We start from the raw sequence: 21,793 nt of genomic DNA, 5'->3' as shown, positions 1-21,793 counted from the left end.
TGTCAAACACCAAATATATATATATGAAAAGCTACAGCTACTAGCTAACAGCTTCCGGCCTCCAGCCACCAACTTCTTTTGCCAAACATACTCATAATCTTACAAGCTAAAGATCCCCAAAGTTAGTTTCTTATAAAATAGTTTAGTTTTATACATAGAAAGTTAGAATTAGAACACTTTAAAACAACATTATTTGATTATATAATTTGAATATCTACGAGACGTAGCGCAACACACACAATGAAGTGCACATATCAACCACACCCGAGATTCTGAAAATCCGATTCAAAACAAGTTATGTGATCGTTGGCAAATATCGAACGAACAAGAACAAACTTCGTTTGCTACCAACATAAATCTTAACTATAGTTATAATGAAATCAGTGAAATCACAAAGACAACTAGATTCCTATAAACATATCATGGTACAGTCTTTTAATCATAATAATAATTCTAAAGTAATTACATTAAATAAAACAAACAATAATAGTGCTTATATTACAACACTAAAAAGCCAATATACATCAAAGATAATCTTTTAGTCCATCAAATTTGTCATCTTTCCTTGTTTTCATCTTCAAAGGCCATTCATCTCTTTGATTGCTTTCTTGGAACTATAGCACCTAATTTTCGGGTTGTACTTTTGGGGGAGCAAGATCCGGATATCAAGTCAAAATTTTCATGGGTCAAACAACTAAAATGTTTCCTTAAACAAATCAAACAAAAGACATTTGATCTTGAAGATTTCTCTCTCTTCCCCATGTTTTGTACCTTAATCCCATGCCTTACAAACCAAGAAGAATGTAATAGAGTAGAGTTATTGGCAATGCAATCAACATTCCAAATATCACCCTGTAAAATCCAAATTAAAAGAATTAATTATCATATTAATTTGTGACCTCAAACGTTTAGTTTGTTGCAAAACTACTATCGAGCACTAATCGGCCTTTGTCTGCTAAGTGTTATGTGCCTTATGTCCAAGTCTTGATGAAAAACTATTATCGAGCCGGGGGTCTCACTGGAAGCAGTCTCTCTATTCCTATGGGGTAAATGTAAGACTATCTACATCTTACCCTCCTCAGACCCTACCTTAGTTTTGCTATTGGTGGGATTTACTGAGTATGATGATGATGAAAAGTTTAGTTTGTTATATTTACTTACCCGGTGCTAAGAATTGTTGGATGAACATTGTATTCTTTGGCAAAGACAAATGGGACGATTCCTTGTGGAAGTGCAGCCTGTTGTTTAGAAAATTATTGTCAAATTAAAGTTAATTGTGAGATTAGATCATAATCATAATAATATATATGGGTGATGATAATTAAGGTATTTATGTATGTGTACCTGTACAATGGCAACACGCAGGAGTGTTCCTCGGAGACCAACGATGATGGAAGCGGCTGCCATCACAGCTGGTCCAGTTAAGAATCTTACAGCCATCGAAAAAATAGCAACGGAATTTCCACACGCTATTATTTTTGGTTGAAGTGCCATAAACAATCCTTCAAAACACAAAACATCGTAATTTAATAAATCAACAATAACCCGCTTATAAATCTTTAATAAAGTCCGAGACAATTTTTATGTTTGTATTAAATTTCCGAGTTATTGTAAGGTTGAACCTACCAATCCATAAACACGATCTATTTCCAATTTACATACCATCAATCTACACAAATATAAAACTCTAAATTCGTCTCAAACTATAGAAATCATAAGAGTACCCGTTGCGACCCGCTAGCGGGTGGCGCTAGCCACGCGGCTGCCACTGAGCTAGCAAACACCACAACATAGAGCCGCTAACGGGTGCGCGAGGGAGTCAAAGTGAGGGGGCTAGCAGGATAATTGGAACGTTGGGGTGTGTGGATATATGTGTCGACCGTTAAATTTATAAAAAAAATTCTAAAATTTCTATAAATATCCATTTCTTACCCAAATTTCTACCATTTTCTTTTTTTTAATGTGATATTTTATAAAAAAAATGTTTTTCTATTAATATTAGTCTACAAATTTAGAAAGAATAAACATAAAATAAAACAATGAAAGTTCGCTGAAGCCCCTGCTCACCCGGACCACAACAAGGTCATGTGGTTTTATCCAGTGCCCAGCAGCACTAGGTATAACAATATTAATTACAGGATAAATCTAGGTGTTGAACCGAAGCACAACGAGTATTCAAAATATGCATCCATTTGCAGGTTTTTTTTTTTTTTTAACAACCAATAGAAGAAATTTTATTAAATAACTAGCGAGCGGCTAACACCACACTTACAGTCACCAAATGGAGCAAAAAACAAACAGAACGAAACCACACGCCAACCAATTAAAAGACATCAAACTGGCGCCATTGGTCCCAAGTCATAGAAACCGTTGAGGTTTTGTTTGTAATTTATCAAAATAAAAATAAAAATTAAACCTCAACTTTTAACAAATCATTGATAAGATTGATGTTGATTTTGCCATTATAAAGGTGTACCCACCTCATGGGACCGCAATGAAGTCTATTCCGCAATCATTATGGTCCCCGATAATACATTTAACGATAACTTTTAAATAATAAAACAAATATAATAATTATTAATCATAACCATGCGCCATTAACCAAAAACACTAAATTAGAATGTTCATAAAGTTTAATTTCATATTACTTACCTAAGCTAAACATAGCCATCCCAAGACCAGCATCCGAGAGTATTGATATTGAATTTTTTATTATTTTTGGCATCGCCACATCCCACCTGTCATCATTAAACTCCTTCAAACATATATTTATTACTATTTATTACCAAATTTAGATTTATTCTACATTATCATAAACATTATCCTTTTATAAAATAATTTACTAAAGACTATTCAAACCTTCCAAAATATTTTCTTTCTTTTCACAGATAGAAAAGTATATAAATTTTGTTACGTTAACATGTCATTTAAAGACGTTTGTAGCGCACAAAATTCATACCACTAGACGAATAGATCATAGTTGAATATAACTCAGTTACCTGAATGAAACAAGAGCCCATACTAGACCAATAAGGCTCGAGTATGTGTTCGGGTTCCGGATAAGTTTCCGCCACACCATAATCAAAATCAAACGGGTCATAACACTCGCCGGTGGCATCATCTTTCCGACATTCCCTTCAACCTCCTTAGGATTGAGCGCCGCCGTCGAGCTCGAACCTAGTTTTATATCCTTCTCCCTCTCTTGATCTCCATCTTTACCGCCAACAAAACTAAACTCGTCACGCTTCAATTCTCCGGCCACTTTTGTATCCGGTTGATCTGAAGAAACCACCATCCGGATTTCTTTAGCGTCGTCGTGTTCAGGTCGACCCGAATTTTCATTTGTCGCTCCGAGTTCAGTACTGCCAAACACGTGGAGCCCACCACCTTCGGAAACCGGTGAAGCACTAGAGCTCCAGACAAACATGTGGAGTTCTTTGTCGTCATTCTTCGCTTTGGTTTGTGAGCCGTTTAGCTGAGCCGTCGTATTTGTCGGCTGCAAGCCTTTAACTCCTTTTGTACCCATGGATGTAATCTCCGGGTTCGGAGCCGGGTACGCCCCGAATTTCGGAGAATTTAACGGGCCCGGAGCCGTACTCTCTTCGAAATTCGACGGACGGGGCGTCGGACCTCTCGACGACTGAACCGAATACATATCCGCTGGACCAAAATTCGATAAACGCCCACCTGGAAACCCCATCATCGAGTAAAAATCCGAGTGGTTAAAATTCGACCCTCTTGGAGTTTGGTTTCTCGACGAGCTCAAGCTGTAGATCTCCGCACCCGTTAAATTCGACGGGCGCGGAGTCATTCCGGTGAGCCCGACCGAACGTCTCGAAACGTTAGACTTCCTCACCGTTACATGAAGCTTCCCATCATCTCCAATCTCCGCGTCCGTTTCCAAAAAATCATGTCCGTCAAGCGACACAACGTCAGATTCCACCTTATAACAAAAATATATATTAGTTAGAGTTTACTAGTATAAGTAAATAATAAATAGTTTTTAAAAGACTTAGTTTAGCTATTAAAAAATTGTTACACTACTTTATGTTACCTGTTTGAGTTGTATATTTGATTAAAAATAATAATAATACAAAATATCTTACGGGGTTTTCATTATTCTATACCTTAAACGACACGATCGAAGCGGCGGTTTCCGGGAACTGTTCCATGATCAGAATTTTCGCACCGCGATACTCGAACAAAAAAAGCAGCAAAGTATACCAAATAATACACTGCAGAACCACCACTTGAACCATCAAGGACCCAGAATACTCCCCATACATAGCAATTAGCAACGGAATACCCATAACCAAAGTGTTAGGTAAAGTCGAAACCGAAAAAATCGTAATCATCCATTCAAGACTCCCATTTTTCGTAAAATTCGCCCAAATCGCAAGCACCACAAGCATAATAATCTTCTGTAATGTATCCGCAGCGATAAACCGAAAATTCATCTCGTACGGATTGTTCAACGAGATGAAATGGAAGGAAAGGAGCGGAACGGCGAATATAGCGACGAAACGGTTGATACCCGAACACTGGTCGGGTGAAAAGATTTTCCACCAGCGTACGCTGCCGTACGCTAGGATCATGGCGACGTATAACGGCACCATGGCCGCCATGACGGTGTAGAAGTCATGACCGGTAATCATTATGGGTTCAAATCCTGCAAGGTACAGGTGTAATAGGTTTATGGGTACAACAGTTTTATCGACAAATGTGTGAATGTTTTGTCGGTAATGTTTGTGAAATGGAGGACTGATTGAACAGGAGGAAGCAGTGGTTAGAGAGAGAAAGTGGGCATGGTGGTGTTGGAGAGAGAAAGGGGTTGAGTGATTGAATATATGAATGACAGTGTATGTGAAGGATGGGTATATATAGGTGAAAGATAAGGTGTAGTTGTACTGTGTGTTATGTGCACGTGTAATGTGGGTGATAGTTGACTGTGGAAACGGGTCGGGTTAAGGAAGGGTTTGAGAAGTTGTAAATTTAGATGGTGAGATAGATGGTGAGATTTGATGAGAAGATATAGAAGTGAACGTAAAGAATCAGGAATGTTTGTTTTTAGTTTTTACTCTTCTGTTTTACTCTTTTTTATATATGAACTAGGTTAGTTCCCCGTGTGTTATACGGGTTGAACAATTTAAACTATATAGTATAGATATTTCCTGTAAATGCAAAACAAAGATAGAGACATTTACATACCATATTGACATAAATGAGTTAATATAAATGTTACCCATCAACTCGTACATGTTAATTAATGTCGTAGAGTTCGATAAGACGGCTCTAATGTCGGTTGAATGAGGTCAATCAGAGTCCATTTGATACCCTTTCAGGGCCGGTCCCGAAACGTCTCGGGCCCTATCAGGCCCCGTGCCAAGAAAAAAAATTGGGCCCCACATACCAAAGTAAAAACACATAAATATATATAAAAGTAAACAAAAAAAAAAAAACCTTGTATTTTTTCCAAAAACTGATTGTTTTACATTAGTTCATAAACCGTGTTGTTCTCCTAGCATTTTCCGAAGCAAACTTATGTATCAACTCTTCATAATTCATGTTCCTTAAAAGCTCGTTCTCAATAGATATCAAAGCCAATCCATTAAGTCTCTCTTGGGACATCGTTGACCGTAGGTAAGACTTTAACAACTTCAACTTTGAGAAGCTTCTCTCCGCCGATGCCACCGTAACTGGAATCGTCAACAACACTCTATATGCTACCAATGCATTAGGAAAATAACTGACTTGAGCCAGATATTCAAAAGCTTCAAATGGGGTGATAATTTCACTTGGTAAAAACACGTCCATCAACTTCAACTCCGAATAGAGTTCGTTAGCATCAATATCCGATGCTTCACCATGCTTTAAAGCATCTTCAAGATTACTACAATACGACTTCAAGTCTTCATCATCAAGTCTCCTCAATGTTTGGGGAAACAAAAAACCAAATAGTTTTTCGTATGCCTCGTATTGTGTAAATCTCGACTCAAGAGATTCAATTGCTTGATCAACGATAGTCAAAAAATAATTCACTCTAAAATCTTCTTCCGGTGAAAAAACAACTTCATTGTCATTTACCTCGTCAAATTGTCTTTTCCTACGAATTTGACGCTTTTGAGGAAACACTGGTTCAACATCCATTTCAAGTGCAATTTTCTCCAACATTTGAATTGCACTAGATAAACCCACTTCTCTATAACTCTTGAAGAACTTAACCAAGTTTTTTACTTCTTTCATGACAACATCAATAAGCATATTCTCGCCTTGCAACTTTTTGCTTGCAATATTGACCGTACTTAGTATTTGATACCAAATGACAATTGATACTATGAACTCAAAGTCACCAATTTCCGTTCTTGCAAGTGATTTGGCTTCACCTTGAATTTTAATATCATTATCCTTGTCTCCAACCTCAAGCAAAGCTTCTCTAATATCTGAAAGTTGGAATCGAATAGCCTTAACACTTTCAACACGGCTTTCCCAACGAGTAGTAGATAATGATTTGAGAGTTAACCCTTTAACATTGTCTTTCAAAATTTCCCATCTCTTGGTAGAATTGGCAAAGATGGTATATACTCGTTGTATGGTTCCAAAAAAATCTCTAGCTTTTGCACACGTATTAGCCATGTCACATAATGCAAGGTTAAGACTATGACAACCACATGGAGTGTAAAAAGCTCTAGGATTTATTTCTATAAATCTTGATTGAACTCCTTTATATGGTCCTTTCATGTTCGATCCATTGTCATACCCTTGACCTCGCAAATCATCAACATCAAGGCCAAGAGACACCAACTCATCACATGCAACTTTAAATATTCCCTCACCGGTGGTATCAACAATATTCAAAAATCCTAAAAATGATTCTTCAACTTTAAAAGAATTGGAGTTGTGATTGACATGCCTTATGATCAAAGACATTTGCTCTTGATGACTTACATCGGGTGTGCAATCAAGAATGATTGAGTAATACTTTGCTTCCTTTATGTTGTTAATAATATGAGATTTAATTTCACCGGCTAGCAAAAGAATTAACTCATTTTGAATTTTGTGCCCAAGATAATGCACATGTGCTTCATGACTTGTGATACGCCGAACATGTTCTTTCATGATTGGGTCGAACTCTTCCGTCATCTCAACCAAACCCAAAAAATTTCCATTGTTTTCTTCATACAACTTCTCATTTGACCCACGAAATGATATGTTATATTTTGCAAGATACTTAACGAAAGCAATAATTCTCAATAGTACTTGATTCCAATAATCTTTTTCCTTCTTAAATAGCTCGTAGGCTACTTTATCAATTGTTTCGCTAGCTTTTAACCTTTGACGCATTTCAAACCAAATAGTCATATTCGTAAGATGCTCCATGCTAACTTCATGCTCTTTAAGTCGCTGATGAACATGTACCCAATCATTGTAACCATCGTCATCCAATCCTCCCTTCGGCATCCCCTTTCTAAAGAGTTTACAACAAAAACAATAAGCTTTCTCATTCTCTTTAGAATATACTAGCCATGTTCGATCATGTTTCTCCCTATTTGTTAGTGTTCTAATATAAAAACTAGAACGAAATCGTCTTCCGGTTTTGCCTTCTTCATCCGGACCCTCAATGGTCAAATCTCGTTTTGGGCCTTTTTCTACCAAAACATTCTTCATATTCGGGCTAAGTTTATCCCAATTCTTAGGATTATAATGTGTCAACAACCGGTTCTTCAACGTTAGCATTTGTTTCATCCACATCATCTTCTTCACCGTTAGCATTTGTTTCATCCAAATCATCGACATCATTGACATTATCATTGACATCATTGTCAACTTCATTAACACCACCATCAACATTAGCTTCATCTACTTTAGGTTTTTTTGTTGAAAAAAAATAATTTTCAATTTTCTCCGCTTGTTTAACGTTTTTCTTTTTCTCTAGCTCCTCTAGTGCTTTTTTACGCTTTTGACAACCGGATAAATATTTATAAGGAGGCATGATTCCGAAAAACATTAGGAATAAATCTAACTTAATTTAAACCAAGTAACACATTCAAACCCAAAATACAACATCAAACTAATATTATAAACCTAAGCAACTAACCAAACAACTAATATAGAACAATAGAACATTATTAGAACCAAAATTGAATAACTATTTGTTCTTACCTTGTTGATTTTGTGCTTCACAAATCAATAAACCGAAATTGAATGTTTCTCTTCTTTGCTATTCCAAGTTTTGAACCCTAAATTCACAAAACAAACAACAATCTAACTTACTACATACACAAATATAAAAAAAATCAAAATCAAAAGCTAGGGATTCAAGTTTAAACACAAACAATAAACAAATAAAAAAAACTTACCAATATGTTGCAAAACCAATTTGTTGCAAAACCAACGTCCACCACTTAATTGCAAAAGCAATTTCTTGTTGAGGTTGCGATCGGCTAGGTATTCGGGAATGGAAAAGGCCGACACACAAACAGATCCGTATAGTATTAATGAATTGTTGAACTTGGTTTTAATTAATCAAGTTGGGCTATTTAATGGGTTAATTGGGTTTATAAGTTGGGGTTTTTTAATTCAGTTTTTTTATAAAATATATCGGGCCCCAACATACATATATATAAAAAAATTTCGAAAAACTTCGGGCCCCTAAAAATGTCGGGCCATGTGCGGTAGCACGACCGGCACACCCTCAGATCCGGCCCTGTACCCTTTGTACGACTTCTTATTTTTTGAATTTTTGAATTTGATTCTAAACCTATTATTAATATTATTGATAATAATTTTAGTTATATATATCAATAATATATTTTATATATATTATCAATAATATACTTAGTCTAACATATTAATATTATTATGAATTTCGAAACTTGTTTAGCTAGGATTTAAGATTCTATTGAAGTTTTAGTTTAACAATAGGTTATTGAATTAATAATAAGAATTTGTGTTAGATTAGATTAAATATTATTATTATTAGTATTATTAATAATTTTAATCAATTAAATGAGAGAATAACAAGTGTCCCAAAACAGGTTTCTTTTATTATATAAGTATATAGATTAATAATAAAAATTTGTATTAATTTAGATTAAATATTATTATTATTATTATTAGTATTATTAATAATTTTAATCAATTAAATGAGAGAATGACAAGTGTCCCAAAACAGGTTTCTTTTATTATATAAAGTATATAGATTAATAATAAAAATTTGTATTAATTTAGATTAAATATTATTATTATTATTAGTATTATTAATAATTTTAATTAATTAAATGAGAGAATGACAAGTGTCCCAAAACATGTTTCTTTTATTATATAGTATAGATTTTTCCGACTTTAGACTATACTGAGTGGTAGGGTTTGAAAAGGGACGTAAAGCGTCATGTGACAGCCACATCAACACATATTAGAAACGTGGTGTGGTGCAAAAGAAGGTAGGATGGGATGGGGCTTGAAAGGGTGGCGTGGCGCGATGCGACACGTGACATACCCTTTTTATATTTATTTTATATTTAAAAAAAAGAAAATCAAATGAAAAACTTATCACATATCAAAACAAGCCAAACTCGAGCTTTCATAAGTGAAATAAGCTTGAAGCTTAGTTGAGCCCCGGGTCTACTCCTTTGCACCAATGTGCAAGTCACAAAGGTCTAAATTAATCATTTTACTTTTTCCTTTCCAAAATTTTAAATCAATAATATTTACTCATAATCTTAGAAGATTACTCACCAAGAATACTTTTATCAAAATATAAGATTTACTATATAGTAAACAAAAGGATCGTATTCTAAAAAACAATTGTTATGTTTATTTATTTTATTTATTTAGGAACAAAGTTCACAGCTTCCTTCTGATGAAACCTTTGAGCACCCATCCTGTTATGCTTATGTTGGATCATGGATGACACATATGGACATCCACAGTAAATCACTCCTCTTGGCCCACACTCACAATAGTTCGACCCACCAAAACGGTCGTTAGATGGAGAAAGATAAAAACGCGGGAAAGGGGTTCGAACTACATCGCCCCTTTAAGGCGTATGGCCATTGAAAGCTCTGAACTTTGTCGCTCCTCGTCGTTGTTGCCCAAAGGGTCTTAAAATGTTCTAAGATTACAAGGAAAGAAGGATACAAAGGATTTTCAGGTTGTGGATAGTGAAAAAAAACGTGACACTCAGTTAGGATTCGCTCATCAAAAAATCAGGAAAAAGGAGATAGCCTGTGAATTCTAAATATTGTGCATTCATAAACATGAAAGTAAAATGTAAAAAGTTATATTTATAGTGTAAAGATCAAATACAAATGAGTATTAAAATAAAAAATGCACTGTGACTCGTGAGAAGTGAATGAAGCTTTTTTTTCGATTTTTTCCCCTACTACGTAAAAATGATGTTTAATTGCAAAATGTTAAAAAATTATGATTTTACAGTAGTAGAGTAATTATTGTAGGGTAATTATAATTACTCTACCAGTGTAAAATCACAATTAATTTTTAGATTCTGTAACTAAAACACGTGCTTAATAAGTAGAGAAAAAATTTCATAAAAAAATTCTACCATTCACTTATTATGTTAAGGGTATTTTGTATGTTAAGGCCACCCGTAGTGAGGCGGTATACCGCGGTGGAGGGTGCCATAGCGGATAGCGCCCCATAGCGCCCGGCCAAACCGCTACGGCTGGTGCTATAGGTTGATTATTTTGTGTCCTCGCAAAGGTGATAACGCCATGCATCTTCCTTCTCCCTTCACATATATAGATACATACATATGTATGTATACTTGAATGGGTTATATAACCCCTTACCATTACACCCGCTTGTGATATAAAGCCTCATAAAGCCCATTTTATGTACTTTTTGCCACTTGTTGTATAACGTCTCCTAAAGGGCTTTATTTGAACGATAACTTAACCCTTTATTTATAAAATGTAAATATGTCGTTAACTAAAAAAATCATTTAAAAATATTTGAAATGTTTGTAGAAGTATATATGACATTGTCCTATTTTCAAATTATAACATTTAAAATGTTCATTTATACAAGTTTAATTTATTTCTAATCATTACTTATTATTTATAATTATTAGAAAAATAACACATCTTTAGAAAGACGGAACAGTAGCTTAGTCTACACATAAACAAAGTAAAGTAGTGGAAGCCATAATCGTCATTGACATTAAGTGGACCAAAACCTTAATTAAATGAAAACGTTGTTTCCATTTTCTCATTTCTTATCTTGATTGGGTTTGCATGGCAAATGATATCACAATGGTCGGACATAATCCCACAAAGTACACTTTTTTATATTATTTTTTTATGAATAGTTACTCCTATTTCAAACAATATTAATAGAAAAGGTAGCATAAGTAGCTATTTTAGTAATGGCGGCATTTTTTAAGAAAAAAGAATATACAAGTAACCCGATCCAAATTCATATACAACCTTTATTGTGTGAGATAATATATTAAAGGCCTTTTAAACGTAGATAATATTATATTTGGTTAATAACAAATAAAAAAAAAAGTATAATCCTTTTTCTGATTTATGAGATTTATATGGTGTTATTTTTTTCCCTCTACTGAGATTTATTTGGTGTTATTCTTTTCCCTCTACTCAAATAAAGAGTCGTTGAACTTGAATCTGAATTTTTGTATGTTCGGGTTTGGTTTTTCGTGTTTGAGCCGTACCAAGACCGGTTCAAGCTTTTTGGAAACCTAAATTGAAAAGAAAACCGAAGGCCCTTTTTTCGAATTTCATTGTAATAAACTAGTAAGTTGCCCCGCGTGTTGTCGCGGCATTGAAACGTAAAATACCTCGAATTTATACTGTCTAACGAAAACGTCTTATATTTGACCCAACTGGTTTCCAAAATAAAATTTACGTTAAATCATAGACCAACTGAAAACGTACTTAAAAATAACATGAAAACGTATTATATTTTACTCGGTTCATTTATGGGAAAAAAAATAAAATATACGTCAAAATGTAGACCAACCGAATACGTACATAATAATAAGCCTAAGAACATAATATATTTGATCCAACTCATTTCCGGGAAAAATCTACGTCGAAACGTAAAGCAACTTGAATTTATACCGACACCTACATAAAAAAACATGTAAAACTCGATCATAAAGTCTTTAAAAAATTAAAGGGTTACAGGTGTCAATGCAGAAAGTTTGAGAGGTAAAAGTATAAAAAAGACAAAAAAAAAAAGTTAAAGTACTATTCACTCAAGTAGATAATTTCCAGCTACAAATTTTCTTTAAGTTTTTTTAAAAGACAAGATCTATAATTCTTATTATAATTTGACATTTAGTTAACCATAAAAACCAGATCAAATTTTATAATTGGCATTTGGTTAACCATAAAAACTAGATCAAACAATTAAAATGGAGTCATAAAAAAACTTGAAGGATTTTATTTGTTGTTGCTACACCACTGTTTGGGTCGACTGATCCATCATGTTTTTCATACAAAATATTCATCTTGATTAATTATTCAAGTTTCTCTCAATCTGAAACATGATTAAATAACTTGGTAAAGTAAGTGATGACTAAAATTAATTAGTTATTGTCTTGTCCATATTGTTTCGTTTCGATTATCCGGGATGATTGCACATCCAAATGGACGATTTCTTTGATTTTTTTCTACTTCACTTCGGTTATTCCTCGTAAGCAGTCCAAAACAGACTTCCAAGACTTGGTCCAACACTCCAACTTGCTCTATATAACTTTTCTTCCAGAAATGGGGCGCTATTTCTTTCCAGAACTTATACTGTTGGGCCGACCCCAAGGCGAAGCGTTATGGTTTCTCGCCCGCTGCCACAATCTGGAAAAAAAAAAAAACATCGAGTCAACCAATTAAACCAAAACACTACCATATTTTGGCTAAAAAAAAACTAAAACGATGGCAATCATGTAACATAGAGTTGGGGGCAAAACGGTAATTTGTCAGGATTAATGAGCGAGTGCTAGGCAACTGCTTGGCATGAATAAAAATTACATTGAGTCAACCAAGTAAAATAAAACACTATCATAGTTTTGCCCAAAAAATGATGACAAAATTGTAATTTTGAACTGAGCGTCAAATCATAATTTTGAACTGGTGGCAAAATCGTAATTTTTAGCTGGGGGCAAAACTGTAATTTTATTTTGAACTGAGGGCAAATGCGTAATTTTAAATTGAGGGCAAAAATGTAATTTAAACTATGGATAAAATCGTAATTTTATAGGACCAATAGGAGAGTGTCATACAACTTTTGAGATGGGGTTTGAACTGCGGATGAAATCGTAATTTAACTCGTGGATAAAATCGTAATCTAATAAGACTAATAAGGGAGCGCCAGGTAGCTGCCTGACACCATTCCCCATCTTCCATTTGTGGTTATAGATAATTGATTTGGAAATAGTTTTGGACCAAACTCGAACGATTTTTTATGGTTTGGTATTTTGGCAACTAACAAATGTGAGAAAAAGTAAAGGTGAGAAGGCCCATTTCTTGTACAGCTAAGTCTACTATACTCCCATGGAAGCTTTTGCCATGGACATGTGCTTTGAGGGCCAAGACTCATTTTCGGATTTTGGGGGTTTCCTAATTGTCGTTGCCACTTCTTGCACTTTTAATAATTTAAAACTACAAAGTAAAAACCCCAATTGGAATAGAAACACTAAAACGAGTATGTCGTTATTATATAAATTGTTTACATCCTGTCATATTTTGTTTGTATGAGATCGATGGATAAAGGAGGACAATAATTATGGGTCTAATGCGAAAAACTTATGAATGTGAAAATGTTTCGAAATGATATCGACACAAAGCCCTCATAACCACGGGCGAGTCTAGGTCATTTTTATGGGTTCTCAGGAACCCGTTCGGTTTGAAAAAAATGGAAAAAAAAAATAGTGAAAACCTTATATGATTTGAAAAAAAATAAAAAAAGTTTTTAGAACCGTCATTGTTGATAACAAGATTAAAAAATATAGAAATTTTAGTAAGAGTTAAGTGCCATTTACTTCCATGTGGTTTGTCCACTTATATCAATTCAGGCCAAATTTCAAAATTGCATCATTGGACTAAAATGGCACGTTTCGAGAATGCCAGGAAGGGAAATTGTGCAATTTTGAAATTTGGCCTGAAATGGCATAAGTGGAAAAACCACAGGGACGTAAATGACGCTTAACTCTTTTAGTACAGTGTAAATGAACAAGGTTACACAATGGCTTAGAGCATTCACATCACATCCATCATTTTTTACACTGTAATTTAACTGAAAATTCGGTCAAGCTTGTACGGGAGGAAATGAGTGAATACAAATGTACCAGGTGCTGACGATGTGGCTATGATCTGGTGCAAGCGGGTAACTCCGAAGGCAAACATGCTTGTATGGCGGGCTTTAGCCCGAAAGATCCCAACTAAGGTTGAGTTACTAAAAAGAGGTGTACAAGTCGGAAGTGACATATGTCCAAGGTGCGGATACGGTAGTGAAACAGTGGATCATTTATTAGGAACATGTCAAGCAGCTAAGTCAGTTTGGTGGCCAGTAGAAAAGTGGATTGAGGTGCCAAAGGTCGCCTTTTACACTTCGGTTCAGGAGATCTTAAAGGCAGTGAATGATCAGTTTTGCTCACGTATTACAAGGAAGGCTATGCTTGCAGTTGTGATAATGGTTTTTTGGTCCATCTAGAATAGCAGGGATAGTAAAGTGTTTGATGATAAAAGACTGTCTACACAGTGCATGCTGGATGAGATCAAAGAAACAACTTTTCTGTGGATGAAACACAGGGTGAGACGGAAGAGCTTAGATCACCCATACTCGTGAGATTTTGGACGTTTTTTTGGACGAAAACGCCGGAGCACGCCCCCCAAGCGGCCCCGTGGGCTTTTTTTTGACAAAATCTGCTTTTGGCGTTTTATTTTCTACGCCCAAGATGAAAACATTTGACCAATCACTGTTTTAATTGAATATTATTTGTCTTAGTAATTAAAAAAATAATAATTGGATAATTATGGGAGTGCCATGTGTCGAACAACGCCCAAGGGTGGGGGCGTTATTCCACTACGCCCTTTTCTTCAAAACGCCCCTTGGCTGACTAGGACGACACGTGGCGGACAACGCCCAAGGGTGGGGCATTATTCACCATAACCACTACGCATGGTCTTATCTCTCGATAAATGGCTTAAATTCGATGTAAACTTATTTTAGTGTCTTTTGTTGGCGGTTTGGTGTATGTTATTCCCCTCCTAGCATCTTGCTAGCTGGGTGTTTTTGGTTTTGGTGTAATAAAAGTGGGGATTAGGATCAAATACAAAGGATCCTAATTGTAAGAAGTGTAAGAAGGATTTATAGAGTGACAAGTGTCCAATAACCTAAAAAAACCCACTACACAAAAAAACTCCACTACAAAAAAAAACCTCTAAACATCCACCACCACCAAAAACCTAACCCCGGGGTGGGGGGGGGGTGGGGGTGGGGTGATGGTGGTGGGTGTTTAGTTTTTTTTAGATTTTTTTTTAGGTTAATTTTTTTTTTGGGAGAGGGGGGGGGGGGGGGAGGGGGGTTAGGTTTTTTTAGGTTTTTGGGGATGGGGGTGGGGGTGGGGGGGGGGTTAGGTTTTTTTTTAGGTTTTTGGGGGGTGGGGGTGGGGGGGTTAGGTTTTTTTTTAGGTTTTTGGGGGGTGGGGATGGGGGGTTAGGTTTTTTGGGGCTTTTTTTTTGGGGGGGGGGATTAGGTTTTTGGGTGGTGGTGGGGTGGGGTGGGGGTGGGTGTTTAGGTTTTTTGGTGGTGATGTAGTGAGTTTAGTTTTAGCTTATTGGACATTTGTCACTCTATAAATCATTCTTACACTTCTTACAATTAGAAGCCTTTGTAGAATAATTTGACCCATAAAAGTGGATCCCTGGTCTGTTATAAAAAAATTAACTGAAAAAATATTTCTCATTTTAAAAAACTCTCAAATCCTATTTATTTTTTATTTTTATCATACTCACAAACACTTATTTTATTATATTTTTCGTTTTTATACATTCGTAATAATTTGTTTGATAATGAATATTTAAAAATTTAAAGATGGTGGATTTTATAAATTTAAAGTTCGTGTAGCAATTTAGTGTGCTTTTATAAGATTTATTTAAAAATTTAAAGATGGTGGATGTTTTGATGGATGAATTGTTTTATAAGAGCATTCTCATCTAAACCATCAAAATCTGTGTGGGGGGTTTTTAAAATATAAGAAGTATAAAAAGTGGTTGTGAGTGGAGGAGAGAGAAAATGTTACTGTTCATCTGTATATTTGGGGGGACACTGTTCACCCCCTATACTTTTTTAATATATATTGAAAGTGGTTGTGAGTGGAGGAGAGAGAAAATGTAATATATATTGAAAAGGAGAGAGAAAAGTATTTGTTTTTAGTAGAAATATATTGATATAGGAGTTGTTTTTTAGTAGAATGTATGTATATTTTTAGTGGATTGGATGTGAATGCTCTAAGGGTATAGGGAGTGGTTAGACACTAACCAATGAGAGTGTGTCATGTCAAAGTGGTAAACTATGCTCAAAAGTGTTGGCAATGGTTAGACACTTCTTGGTAAACTATTTAAAAAAAAGAAAAATGTGTGATTGGTTGAGATGGCATGGACCCCACCCCACACTACCCTCTCTCTCTCATACCCTCCCTCCCCGCATCGGCAACCAGTCCCCGATCGACATTCACACCGAGCGGCAAAGGGGGGGGTAGGCGGCGGTGTTCCCGCGCGGCAAACCCCTTTGCCGATCCCCTTAACCGCACCACTCCGTATCCCCTAACTATCATTGTGAAAGCTGTAGTGTGAAATAGAACCTGCATTTTTTCTTTACTTATTATTAGTTCGATTTGTGAGGTAATTTGTTTTTAACAAGTCAAAAACACATTTTTTTAATGCAATACATATAATTTTTATAAAGACACATTGGATTTTAATCTTTTAATGCAATACATATTATTTTTATAAAGAAAAATTGGATTTTAATAGTTCAAACTATTTTCTATTGACAATGTGAACAATAACACACATAACATTCACTTTCGTTGTTGCGAGGAGTCATAGCCTAATATTTACAAAATTTTGGTTTGGGTAAATATTAGTTTTTTTTTTCAACGAAGAATGTTATTCTACCCATACTCACTCCTAAATTACAACAAATTAATAACAATCTACTCATGCTTGTGAAAGATCTCTCACCTAAGAAGCTTGTGCCTCTACTTACTATCTGGGCTAGTCTCACAATACGAGGTAAAAATTAGTTAATTGTTCATTAGGGGTGCTTTTCCAATAGGTTAAGATTATTATCGACAACAGAAGAAAAATTAGAAGCGTTATTACTCACATTGCTAGAATGTATTATTATCGACCAATAGATCATAATTTAGAATATAAAAATCCAATTTGCCTTTTTAATTTTGCATTAATAATATAATCAAATCTAATAAAAAATATATTACATTTTTTTAACGACAAATTTGGATCACTGACAGATCACTTCAGTATCATCGTACCACCAGCAGAACCACCCGATCATATCCATCTCCACTAGGTTATAATGTCTATACACCAATTCAGGAGGAAAATCAATAAATCTAGAAAAAAGTCCCTTGTAGGAATCGAACCCTCAACACGGTCCGTAAACCTTGTCTCACCCAAAAATGCTACTAGGCTATAATAGCATCGCCAAAAATATATTACATATAGTTTGACTACCAGAAAATGCGTTTCAAATCATGCAATTATTAATTAAAGTTGATGTTACATTTGTGTAGCTAAGATACAAGAGACCAATGAGAAACACACAAATTTGTTGATGGGTGGTAGGTTTGATGATGGCGTGGGAAGGTTGGCTCGGTATGGCTAGATGGGCATGGTACATGGGTGAGTGGGTGTGGGCGGGTTAGGACATTTGGCCGACAAGACGCGACTCATTGGGCTCACATGCCCCTCCCCTAACTTCCATATAAAAATCACTTTAAATCACTCACCTTGGACCACTCTATAGTCTATATCTTAGCTTCTTTTTTATTGAAAAAAATATATAATTTAATGAAATCATCTTTTTTTAACATTAAAATTGGATCGCTAACAGATTACTGTAGTATCATCGTGTCACTTGTGAAATCATCTGATTATATCCATCTTTATTAGGCAATAATGATTATACACCAATTCAGGGGGAAACCCAATATATCTTTGAAAAACCTTTTTGTGAGAATCAAACCCAAAACTTAAGCCTTATCCCACCCCAAGATGCCAGCATCAAATCATCTTTTTCATTATGTAATCTTCATGTAAGTATTTTTCGAGTAAATGAAACATGTAACAAATTTTAGGCTACACGTTTATGTTTAGACGAAAGAAAAGATCGGTTTATGAATGATCTAGAAATGATCGACCGATAGATGACCGGCCTCTAGAGTAGATATTTTTTTTCTGACATTAGTTTGCGTACGTTATACTTTACACGGATGATTCATTTTAGGCTACACGGGTGACGGCGCAATTTGTGGCCCGACTACCTGTCATTGCTTTGTAATTGCCCTTTTTCGTGTGGAATGAAAGTGAAACTCATTAATTTATCTTTGAGCTTAAGTCAATATGGAATTCTTGAAACATCCACTGCGATTGTGACCATCTCTATTGCAGAAATCACAATGTTCTTCGTCGCCGGCCATGGTACACGGTTCAGTGAGAAGCGAATTTTAGGGCTTTGGGGTTTTGGTTGAGCGGTATATGACCCGCTCTATACCATGAAAAATATCAGAGGGAATTTACATTAAACTTTGTTGTCTTTTTCACAAGAATAAAGGAAGACCAGTACATAAATACAGGAAGGTTTAGGCATGAATCAAAGAAAATAAACCAATACATGGAAACTAAATATATGGTGCATATATTTTGACGAATAAAATATCTCCAATATAGTCTCTTAAGTAAAAGGTTCTTGATGTTTGAACAATGATTGTCCATATGACCATATTGTGATATTGTCTCGTTTCAATTATCCGGGATGACTGCACATCCAAATGGACGATTTCTTTGATTTTTTTTTTCTATTTCACTTCGGTTATTCCTCGTAAGTAGGCCAAAACAGACTTCAAGACTTGGTCCAACACTCCAACTTGCTCTATATAACTTTTCTTCCAGAAATGGGGCGCTATTTCTTTCCAGAACTTATACTGTTGGGCCGACCCCAAGGCGAAGCGTTATGGTTTCTCGCCCGCTGCCACAATCTGGAAAAAAGAAACATCGAGTCAACCAATTAAACCAAAATACTATCATATTTTGGCTAAAAAAACTAAAACGATGGCAATCATGTAACATAGAGTTGGGGGCAAAACTGTAATTTGTCAGGATTAATGAGCGAGTGCTAGGCAACTGCTTGGCATGAATAAAAATTAGCATGAATAAAAATTACATTGAGTCAACCAAGTAAAATAAAACACTATCATAGTTTTGCCCAAAAAATAATGACAAAATTGTAATTTTGAACTGAGCGTCAAATCGTAATTTTGAACTGGTGGCAAAATCGTACTTTAGCTGGGGGTAAAACTGTAATTTTATTTTGAACTGGGGGCAAATGCGTAATTTTTAATTGAGGGCAAAAACGTAATTTAAACTTTGGATAAAATCGTAATTTTATAGGACCAATAGGAGAGTGTCATACAACTTTTGAGATGGGGTTTGAACTGCGGATGAAATCGTAATTTAACTCGTGGATAAAATCGTAATCTAATAAGACCAATAGGGGAGCGTCAGGTAGCTGCCTGACACCATTCCTCCATCTTCCATTTGTGGTTATAGATAATTGATTTGGAAATAGTTTTGGACCAAACTCGAACGATATTTTATGGTTTGGTATTTTGGCAACTAACAAATGTGAGAAAAAGTAAAGGTGAGAAGGCCCATTTCTTGTACAGCTAAGTCTACTATACTCCCATGGAAGCTTTTGCCAAGGACATGTGCTTTGAGGGCCAAGACTCATTTTCGGATTTTGGGGGTTTCCTAATTGTCGTTGACACTTCTTGCACTTTTAATAATTTAAAACTACAAAGTAAAAACCCCAATTGGAATATAAACACTAAAACGAGTATGTCGTTATTATATAAATTGTTTACATCCTGTCATATTTTGTTTGTATGAGATCGATGGATAAAGGAGGATAATAATTATGGGTCTAATGCGAAAAACTTATGAATGTGAAAATGTTTCGAAATGATATCGACATAAAGCCCTCATAACCAGGGCGGGTCTAGGCCACTTTTGTGTGTTAGGAACCCATCCGGTTTAACAAAAAAAAGAAAAAAATAATGAAAACCTTATATGATTTGAAGAAAAATAGTAAACCTAGTAAAAAAAAAAAAAAGATTCACCACTCCTCATAACAAGATAAAAAAAGAGAAATTTTAGTAAGGTAGTGTTTGGTATGCATGAATGAGAGGTGAAATGGAATGGATGATTACGAGGGAATGAAGAAAATGGTGTTTGGTTGGTCAATGGAATGGAATCACTCATTCCAAAATGCATTCCATTTCCTCAAAATCATTCCTTCCACCCCCATGTTTTTTTTCCATTCCATCCCCTCTTCCACCATTCATCCACAACACCACAACCCACCACCTTCGCCACAACCCACCACCACCACCACCCACCACCCACCACCGACGCCATCGCCGCCACCCACCACCACCTCACCTCGACAGCCACCGTCGCCGTCGCCACCCGCTCGCCACCGTTATCACCCACTACTGCGACCAATCGCTAACGACACTCGCCTCCACCGCACACCACCATCGTCGACGCCACCACCACCGCCACCATCAGCCGCTGCCGCCACCACCAACCGCCACCTCTGCTGCCACCCACCACCAACAACCACCTTGCCACCACCACTATTTGTCGTCGCCGCCGCACCGCCACTCGCCGCCACCACCACCACCCATTGCCGCCGCCGACACCCACCACCGCCACCTATAACCACCCACAATCACTACCACCGACCACCACCACCACTCACCGCTGATTTTATTACTCCGTATTTCTTGCCTACCGAACAATACACAATAATAACTCATTCCATTCACACATGGTAACCAAACAAGACATGGAATGGTAATGATCCATTGCATTTCCTCGTCCATTCCATTACCTCGTCCATTCCATTCCTTCGTCCATTCCATTACCCTATACCAAACAGACCCTAAGAGTTAAGTGCCATTTACGTCCATGTGTTTGTCTACTTATGTCATTTCAGACCAAATTTCAAAATTGCACCATTTCCCTCCCTGACATTCTAGAAACGTGTCATTTTAGTCCAAAAAACTAACCACAGTTAAAAACTTTAGTTTAATGAAGGGTAAAAATGTCATTTCCCTTTTTTCTTTTAATTTCCATTTTTTTAATTCTTGTTAAAACCCATCCAAATCACAGGGATGTAAATGACAAGCACTTTGGACATTCGTTGGTCTTCAAACATCTAGGAAACATTACTTGAGAATACCCCTGAAGCTGTAGAATGAGATCCTCCACTGTTGGGTTATCATCTTTCAACCCCATTTTCCCTAAATTTATCGATTATGTTTTTCAACATGGATGTAATGCAATGATTCCTCTCAATTGAATAGACTGACACTTGCTTCATAGGGCTCACTTGAATCGTCTCGGATGTAATAACAGTACGTTTAGCATCCGTGCCTGCTTGAATTGCAGAAAGCAAAGGATAACGAAGATGAACATTGTATTTATCACGAAAGTACTGAACAACC

General features: G+C 35.9%; 2 protein-coding genes across 2 annotated transcripts; both read right to left on the bottom strand.

Annotated features, from left to right (window-relative positions):
• Positions 1-384: 384 nt before the first annotated feature.
• Positions 385-4,859, bottom strand: LOC110943084 (auxin efflux carrier component 3). The gene is made up of 6 exons (XM_022184845.2): positions 4,128-4,859; positions 3,000-3,943; positions 2,653-2,738; positions 1,345-1,502; positions 1,162-1,238; positions 385-852 (listed from the first exon to the last, which is right to left on the bottom strand). The coding sequence occupies exons 1-6, from the start codon at positions 4,653-4,655 to the stop codon at positions 786-788; spliced, it is 1,860 nt and encodes a 619-aa protein (XP_022040537.1). The 5' UTR covers positions 4,656-4,859; the 3' UTR covers positions 385-785.
• A 634-nt stretch (positions 4,860-5,493) lies between these two features.
• LOC110889685 (zinc finger MYM-type protein 1-like) lies at positions 5,494-7,665 on the bottom strand. Its single transcript, XM_022137517.1, has 2 exons — positions 6,250-7,665; positions 5,494-6,207 (listed from the first exon to the last, which is right to left on the bottom strand). The coding sequence occupies exons 1-2, from the start codon at positions 7,663-7,665 to the stop codon at positions 5,494-5,496; spliced, it is 2,130 nt and encodes a 709-aa protein (XP_021993209.1).
• Positions 7,666-21,793: the final 14,128 nt, after the last annotated feature.

Source organism: Helianthus annuus, chromosome 12, assembly GCF_002127325.2.
Source record: "Helianthus annuus cultivar XRQ/B chromosome 12, HanXRQr2.0-SUNRISE, whole genome shotgun sequence".
In the NCBI taxonomy this organism is placed as follows: Eukaryota; Viridiplantae; Streptophyta; class Magnoliopsida; order Asterales; family Asteraceae; genus Helianthus; species Helianthus annuus.
This window is presented reverse-complemented; position numbering and strand designations above follow the sequence as displayed.